The sequence below is a fragment of the Oryzias melastigma genome, linkage group LG7, assembly GCF_002922805.2.
Source record: "Oryzias melastigma strain HK-1 linkage group LG7, ASM292280v2, whole genome shotgun sequence".
Classification (NCBI taxonomy): domain Eukaryota; kingdom Metazoa; phylum Chordata; class Actinopteri; order Beloniformes; family Adrianichthyidae; genus Oryzias; species Oryzias melastigma.
The window spans coordinates 26461565-26469755 of record NC_050518.1 but is presented as its reverse complement, the minus strand read 5'-3'; the positions used below and the strand labels follow the sequence as shown (position 1 = coordinate 26469755).

Below are 8191 nucleotides of genomic sequence, written 5' to 3'. Positions count from 1 at the left end.
GAAGGTATACTATAAGTGAGAAGTGAAATGATTCTGTGGAAACTAGGAGTTTTCATTTTATGAGTATTTTAAAACTGTACTTTTTTTTTGCTTAAGTACACGATTTCAACAGGGCAGTACTACAGAATACGACATCAGATCTGAGTGAAACTATGTGGGTGACATAACAAGAAGGGATACTATAAGTGAGAAGTGAAATGATTCTGTGGAAACTAGGAGTTTTCATTTTACAGGTATTTTAAAAGTGTACTTTTTTTTTGCTTAAGTACACAATTTCAACAGGGCAGTACTTCAAAATACCACATCAGATCTGAGTGAAACTTTGAGGGTAAGAGTACATGAAAGGATACTCTAAGTGAGAAGTGAAATGGTTCTGTGGAAACAAGGAGGTACCCTTTACTCTCACTTTGAAATGAAGCCTTTCTTGCTGCTACCGTAATGATTGTATTAAAGTCGCACGCCGTATTCCAGAGAGGGCTCACTTGACAGCAGTTTAGCGAGAGCGTGCTGGCTTGACACCAGTAATCTATTCCACTCTTACTGAGCACTCGTGAGCTGGTTGTTGTGCTGTTAGCGTTCCTGTGTTGTACGCTCGGATTGTCATTTCAGTTCATGTATTTTCCATGTCCACCTCACTTATCCTGATGGGTAATTTATGTCAAAAGTTTTGGGTTTTGTCTCGTAGCGCCGCTTGATATCGGTGCTTTTACCAAAAGCAACAGCCTCCACGTGCTTTTAATCTTGCAGAACTCACCGCTGGTAAAATGAAAGCGAAAGCTTCGGTCCGCTCATCTCAGGAGACACGATTTTCAGAGTCCACTTTTCTCATTGTTCACTCAATCGCTTGATAACTTTACGTCCCAACCATGTAAACATTAGGATGCTGCTCTTTGCTGGTTAAAGGACCCCGGTCCACACGTAGCTGTCCTCGTCCGCGCCTGTTCAAAAATCATGTTGGGTAAAGATGAATGTAAAATAATTTTTATTAAAAATGCTTGGCGGTCCGGATAAAAGGGTCTCGGGGTCCGGACCCGGACCACGGTCCGCCAGTTGGGGACCCCTGGTTTAGAGAATGCCCTATCGTCAGAGGAAACCACATTGGAACTTTTTGGTAAGAACTCTGCTGTTTGGAGGAGAAAGAATACTGAATTACATCCAAAGAACACCATACCTACTGTAGAGCATGGCGGTGGAAGCATCATGATTTGGGGCTGCTTTTACAGCTGTTTTTTAGCTGGGTTTGTCTCCATGACAACCATCCCAAATACACTGTCCAAGGAGTGGCTTCAGAAGAAGCATTTCAAAGTCCTGGAGTGGTCTAACCATTCTCCAGATCTCAACCCCAAAGAAAATCATTGAAAAGAGTTGAAAGTCTGTGTTACCCAGAGACAGTCCGGAAACATCTCTGCTCTAGAGGAGATCTGCATGGAGGAATGGACCAAAACATCTCTGCTCTAGAGGAGATCTGATGGAGGAATGAACCAAAACATCACTGCTCTAGAGGAGATCTGATGGAGGAATGGACCAAAACATCACTGCTCTAGAGGAGATCTGATGGAGGAAGGGACCAAAACATCACTGATCTAGAGGAGATCTGCATGGAGGAATGGACCAAAACATCACTGCTCTAGAGGAGATCTGATGGAGGAATTGACCAAAACATCACTGCTGTAGAGGAGATCTGATGGAGGAATGGACCAAAACATCACTGCTCTAGAGGAGATCTGATGGAGGAATGGACCAAAACATCACTGCTCTAGAGGAGATCTGATGGAGGAATGGACCAAAACATCACTGTTCTAGGATAGATCTGATGGAGGAATGGACCAAAACATCACTGCTCTAGAGGAGATCTGATGGAGGAATGGACTAAAACATCACTGTTCTAGAGGAGATCTGATGGAGGAATGGACCAAAACATCACAGCTCTAGAGGAGATCTGATGGAGGAATGGACCAAAACATCACTGCTCTAGAGGAGATCTGATGGAGGAATGGACCAAAATACCAGCAACAGTTTGTTGACTGGAGTCATTGTTAACAAAGGGTATGAAACAAAGTATTGAGATGAACTTTAATTATTGACCAAATACTTATTCTCCTCCATAATTTACAAATACATTCTTTAAAAACCAGACAATGTTACTTTCTGGATTTGTTTTTTTCATTTTGTCTCTCAAAGTTGAGGTATATCTATGATGAACATTTCAGGCCTCTCTTATTTTTTAAGTTGGAGAACTTGCACTTTTGGAGGCTGAATAAACACTTTTTTGCTCCACTGTGTTAAAAAAGGTAAATATATTCATTCAAAATGCAATTACAATAACATGAAGAGGTTCACTTCTGAACTAGAAGGATCAGGAAATGAACCTAGACACTCCTGTGCAGCAGAACATAAGAATCTCTGAGCATCTTTGAGAGTAAATGAAACTTTTTCCATCATTTTGCTGTTATCTGCATGTTGGAGGAGAGATAAAGGACAATATTCTTCTTGATTTAATAGAATGTAAGCAATCATTTCAGAAAAGCATTTTCATTTTCCTGTTATAGGATCACGTCAGCTTAAAATATAAATCAAAAACTTAACTAAAACAAATGAACCTAAACTACAAGTCATTTGTCTTTTTAAATTAATATCTTATTATTTAAAGCCACAATAGAAGGGTAGAAGAGCTGCATGTGTCTCCAGGGAAACAGCCAAGATCTCATGGATGCCAGCGTGGGTTTTTATTCATCTGTAATAAACCATTTTGATGCCACAGTTTGCATCAGCAGTTTGCAGCTATACAGCAAAAAGGCGTCTGGGTGGAGCCAGTGCAAAAAGGAAGAGGACCACACAAGACAACAAGTCACTTCAGCCTCAGGGAGGGGCAGAACAATGTCCACATGTTCAAGTCAAAGTTAAAACACGTTCATCTCCATGGATACAGAACACACCCATCACAGGTGAATGCACACGGGTTACAAAAGGTGAGAATGAAGAAAACGTCAAACAATCGGAAGAACATCATTTCAAGAAAGAAAAAAAAGACACAAAAAAGCAAAATTTAAAGAAACAAAGTCTAAGAAAACTAACAAACATTCGCGGTCTGAGGTGAAGGGTCAGCAGTTTTACACGTTCAAGTACTGATTTCACCAAACACGGAGCCACACAGGCGAAGCCACCATCACGGGGAATCTACCGCTCTACGTTTCTACACACAAAGTGGTCGTGACGTTTTGTAACCAGAGTTTTCAGCAGTGCAACGATTTGGAGCAACAGGCGTCCCGTCCGCTTAGCAGCAGCATTTATTCACTTTACAAACCACCGCCTCCCAGCCAGCAAGGCCAAGCGGGCCCCAAACGGTTTAAAAGGGGGCAGAAAATGTGGGTCCTGGGCCACCACAGAAACAAACCCATTCAGGACCCACATTTTCTGCCCCCTTTTAAACTGTATGGGGCCCGCTTGGCCTTGCCGGCTGGGCTTATGCACAAAAATAAATCACTCTATTAGCCGACAGGACAATAACTCACGTCAGACGCATTTCCAGAGCCGCGGCGTGCAGCCTGCGCTCCAGCGAGCTTCTACAAAACCCAACAGAAACATGGAAGAGGCGGGTTTCTCACAGCATCTTTTGGTTGTTGTACATTCAACGTCATCAGCAGATGAGGTGTATTTAGTTACTCATGTTTCAGTGCAGTCAAGCAGACGTGTTGTAAGACACTGGTCCAATCCGATCATTTTATCCCGCTTCAGAGAGCGGGATGTCTCCTGAGACGTTTGACACCAGCGTTTCTTCCTGATGGATTCCTGAGCAGGTCTCTGCTGCAGTGGCTGTACCATCCTGCAGGGGGAGCCACTACGCATCTGAAGGGTGGATGAAACTAAGGGATGAACCTCCGGCAGACCTGGAGCTGCATGTTTCTGTGTAGGTTAAATATAGACTGGAAAGGGGCGGGGTCAGCCACAGAAGTGACGTTGGTGTCCTCGCCCTGCGATCAGCAGCCCTGGATTACCGCCATCTTCTAAATTACTTTTTGGAGACAAATCTGCTCTTCAATCTTGGGCAGATGGCCATCTGGTCCTTTTGTGGTTTTTCCTGGTCTCCTCGTGACGATCCCGTCTGACAGATGTTCAACCACATCAGACCTGCTGATTTACCAGAACAGCCGGTGGAAGCAGGCGGCCAGAGAGCGGTCAGCTGCTTCAATATGGGTTCAAAACGCAGACTTTTAAATATATATGGCATAAAATACATTATTTCTTTAAACAATCTCATCAAATATAAGCAAAGAATGGAGGCTTCATTGAAACACAAAAAAACTCTCAAATAAGCAGCAGCAAATCCCCTCGTCTGCTTTACGGATGGGATTAAAAACAAGGAATTCAAGTCAAATTGATCTTAAGAAATTCAATACAGATGCATCCAATCTATCAATTCCTTTTTACAATTTAAAAAAATATTTTTCAGTAAAAAAAACTGCTTTAAGTTATTTTTAAATGCAAGAATTCCTAAATTTAGCATAGAAACTTCCACCTTTGTTCCGTTTAACCCTTTAACACCCAACTCCAGTGTTTATGATCATTGATTACCTGGAGTTTTTCAATCGTTAACATGATCAGTAGATCCTGATGGAGAAAAGTAACTTGCGCCGCAGTTGAAAAGTTACTGTATGTTAAAGATTTTGTGTTTTAGCGTCACCGGCGACGGCTCAGGTGTGAAAACCGTTTTTTTTAATAAAGTCTGGTTGGTTTGGGATTAAAAAATAAAAAGACATTTAGTTGTATCATGATGTTCAAACCCAGCCTCAACCTGCAGGGACAACGGGACGCCAGGAGAACGCCACGTTTCCACAAACTTCATCGACTCTTCCTCAAAAAGAAAAAAAAAAGCAGAAGTTTTTCTCTAAAGAAAAAGCTAAATAACAGTTTTGCTTGAGCTTCAGGACCCTGAGCAGGTTGTATAACTGCCCCCCCCCATCACTCAGCAGCCTGATTAAAAGCAGATCAGCTGGAGGACGGGGCGCGGCGAACGCCGTCCGACTTCAGATCACAGCCAGCAAAGAGCCAGAACCACAAACAGTCTCGACTGAAAACAGCTTAGCGATGACCTCCTACACGGCTCCGTTAAGTTGGGTGGTAGTGGTCGTGGTGGTGGGGGGGGGGGTCTTCTTTCCATCAGCCAAAGGTGCTGCTGGGTAATCGTCTCCGTGGGCTTCCAGGGTTTGGAGGGAGGACAGAGCAGTGAAAGCAGGGCTGGGCGGGTGGAATCACAGACACATCCTGTAGCAAGGCACTGCTGGTAGGAGGGGGCTGCTGCTGACTCCTCGGGGGGGGTCAGCTCACCACCAACGTCTGCTGGGCAGAGCGCTGAACTCCATCCGTCTCTTTTTAAGCGCCGCCGCTGCAAACAGAGAAGCAGACATGAAGGTTCCATCAAAGATCTGATCCTGTGACAGTGTAGCACAGTCAATGATATATATTACTGGAGTGGAAATCTGTGTAAATTGTTGAAGAGTGCCGTTTTTGTTAAAGGAAGTGAAGACTGGAGCTGAAGTGTTAAAACGGTTCAAACCAAATCAGAAAATCAGCTGGTAGCCAAAAATTCAGCAAAACAGCTCAACTGGGTTTGATGTCTTCAGACTGATGAAGACAGGGTCAAAAACCAAAAGTACCGATCAGGTACAGATAAGGTAAATATCAAGTCTAAAATTAGGTGAATATTAGGTCCAAACTTACGTAAAGATCTGCTACAGATTGAATGTACAGACAGATCAGAACTGAAGCCACACCAATATCTAGCATGTTTATTTCCTGCAGCCCAGCAAGCCCGCAGACAACCTCCTGTAGCTCCGCCTCCAGGTTTCTGTGCAGATCTGCTTCCTTCTTCAGCTAAACTCTTGTCAAGAACATACGGCCCCCTTTGTTTAACCTGAATGGAACTCTGACTGGAAAGTTTCCTAAACTCTGCGTTCACAGTCCCTCCACTTCTGTGGAGTCATCCTAGAAACAGACAAACTTCCATCCTACAAAATCTGTTTGGAAAAAGTGTGAAGGAAGTCAAACTTCTCAGTCAGAGTGACAGAGAATGAATAAATAAAGAACGAGTTTAGTTTAACCCTTTAACACCTGGAGCTCCAGTGATTATGTTCTTTGATTTACTGTAACTTTTCAATTGTTAACTCGATAATTCCAGTCGATTTTGAAGAATCGACTGGAATTATTGAGTTGAAGGTTGAAAAGTTACAATATGTTAAAGATTTTGTGTCAGGTCTTAAAAGGTTAACATCAAGTTCAGTATGTGGTTGTTCCAGTCTGCCTTTCTGCTCAGCTGTGTTCATTTAAGGCCTAGCACCGGAGTGAACCTGGAGCAGAACAGAACCAGATGGTTCCGTGACTCTCCAGAATGAGGAAGCTGCTCTGGATGGAATACTCACAGGTTTACCTCCTGGTGTTGCTGCTAAAAGACGTCTGAGGACTTTTGAAGTTGATGTTCTCGTACACGCCTGAAGAGTCCTCGTTCGTCATCCTGCATGAACACAGGGAGCGTTCTCACAGTGAAGGTCATCTCTGACACTTCTGCTGAGCTCCGACTTGCTCCACTTACACAGAAGAAGACCGCGAGGACGCCGTGTTCTGTTTGGACCTGGAGTTGGTCATCTGAGGATACTTTATGTTGGAATATTCTCGTTCCTTCATCTTATTCCTCTGAAAAAGACAGTGATGAGTTCAGTGATTGAGACTTGACAATAAGACAGACAACTGAAGACTGCATCCAAACTTCAAAATAAAACTCAAGAAGTTGAGCTCTGGATTAGACAGACTATTTCTGTCTATTTCTACTCAACATTTGCAGTTTTAGTTATTTCAATTAAAACTGGTAAAAGTAAGAAAAACTTATTTATTTCCTAATTTAGAAAAAGGGGGTAAATCATTATTTTACACAGTATTTACAAACAGACTAGCATGCAGATGTTGCTATTCAGCTGCATAAGACATCTTTTATTAATGCTTTCGATGGCACTGAGTAAAGTTAAATAAGAAATATTAGTTGACTGAAACGAATGCAGTCAGTTACATATGCATAAACGTGTCTGTGCACACTTTATTTAATCAGACATTTCATATTTATGATTGTTGCAGCCTAAAGCGCCTGATGTTGCGGAAGCTTTTGTGAAAATTTTATCTAATGTTTTTTAATATATATTTTTTCAAAAAGCACCTGAAAAATGCTAATTATTAAATAAACTTCACATTCTCCTTGTCTCTTAAATGAAATAATAAAAGAAATTCTCCGAACCGCTTTTTCCTTTTATTCATCATCACCGCTGATTCTGTGACATAATTAAAATGATAAAGATAACAGCATTTGACATTTCAATTTCAAACATTTCTCTGGTAAATGTGTACTAAAATTCAATTACCAAATATCACATTTAAAATGGATGAACAGAGAAGCTTTTTCATTTTTACAATGTAACGGCAATAATTGTCTCTTAAATAAAATGGAAAAGAAATTCCCCGAACGGAACAGCTTTTTCTTTTTCTTCTTCATCACCGCTCATTCTGTGCCATAATTAAAGTGCTGCTGCACACAATGCAGTTACATTGTGAACATGAAAAAGCATTTCTGTTTATGCATTTTAATATTTAAATCCGTTTAGGTCCGCAATGATCTGCTCTGTTCTGGAGGAGGTTCTCTCAGGTGTCTGTACAGGTTGGTTGTGGAGGTGGTTCTACATGGAATTATTTTCCTACAGACTCTAAATTATCAATTAAAGTGAAATAGTTCTAGATTTTGCTTCTTTTCCCAGAGTCACTCATTTTCTTTACGTTTTTGTGTTGATGTAGTTTCTCCTTGTTGCACCTGCTGCGCTCTTCATGTTTATGTTCTGCTGCTGATGTGCATGAAGTGGACCTCCTCACCCTCCCGCGCACTCAGCTCAAACACGCATGTATCGAGTGCGAAGAGAGAGAGGGCTAAAGACTCTAACACGAGAACACGCATCCTGGGAAGGAGCCACACCTGCAACGGTAGCAACGCAACGTCGTTTCCCATACTTTTGTCATGGTGATTGGTTAAAGTACAAAGGAAAAATGCAAAGTTGCAGAGTGTGCATAAAATGGCGCGGTTTGCTTGAATTTGTGTTAATGGTTGCGATCGTGAATGCTTAAGTATACATGAACTAATATTAGTGAAGGGACCGTTACG

The 8191-nt window shown here is 42.0% G+C and overlaps 1 protein-coding gene across 5 annotated transcripts in view; it reads right to left on the bottom strand.

Annotated features, from left to right (window-relative positions):
• Positions 1-2704: 2704 nt before the first annotated feature.
• The window catches only part of ptpn11b (protein tyrosine phosphatase non-receptor type 11b), a 61778-nt gene continuing 56291 nt past the window's right edge, over positions 2705-8191 (bottom strand). For 3 of the 5 annotated variants that reach the window (XM_036212933.1, XM_024293965.2, XM_024293966.2), the window contains exons 14-16: positions 6587-6687; positions 6425-6508; positions 2705-5383 (exon numbers count right to left, since the gene is read on the bottom strand). In XM_036212933.1, coding sequence (XP_036068826.1) covers positions 5371-5383; positions 6425-6508; positions 6587-6687 — 198 coding nt within the window. In that variant the 3' untranslated portion in view covers positions 2705-5370. Of the gene's footprint in view, positions 5384-6416; positions 6509-6586; positions 6688-8191 lie in introns of all 5 variants that reach the window. The other 2 variants (XM_024293967.2, XM_024293968.2) reach the window with 1 other exon arrangement.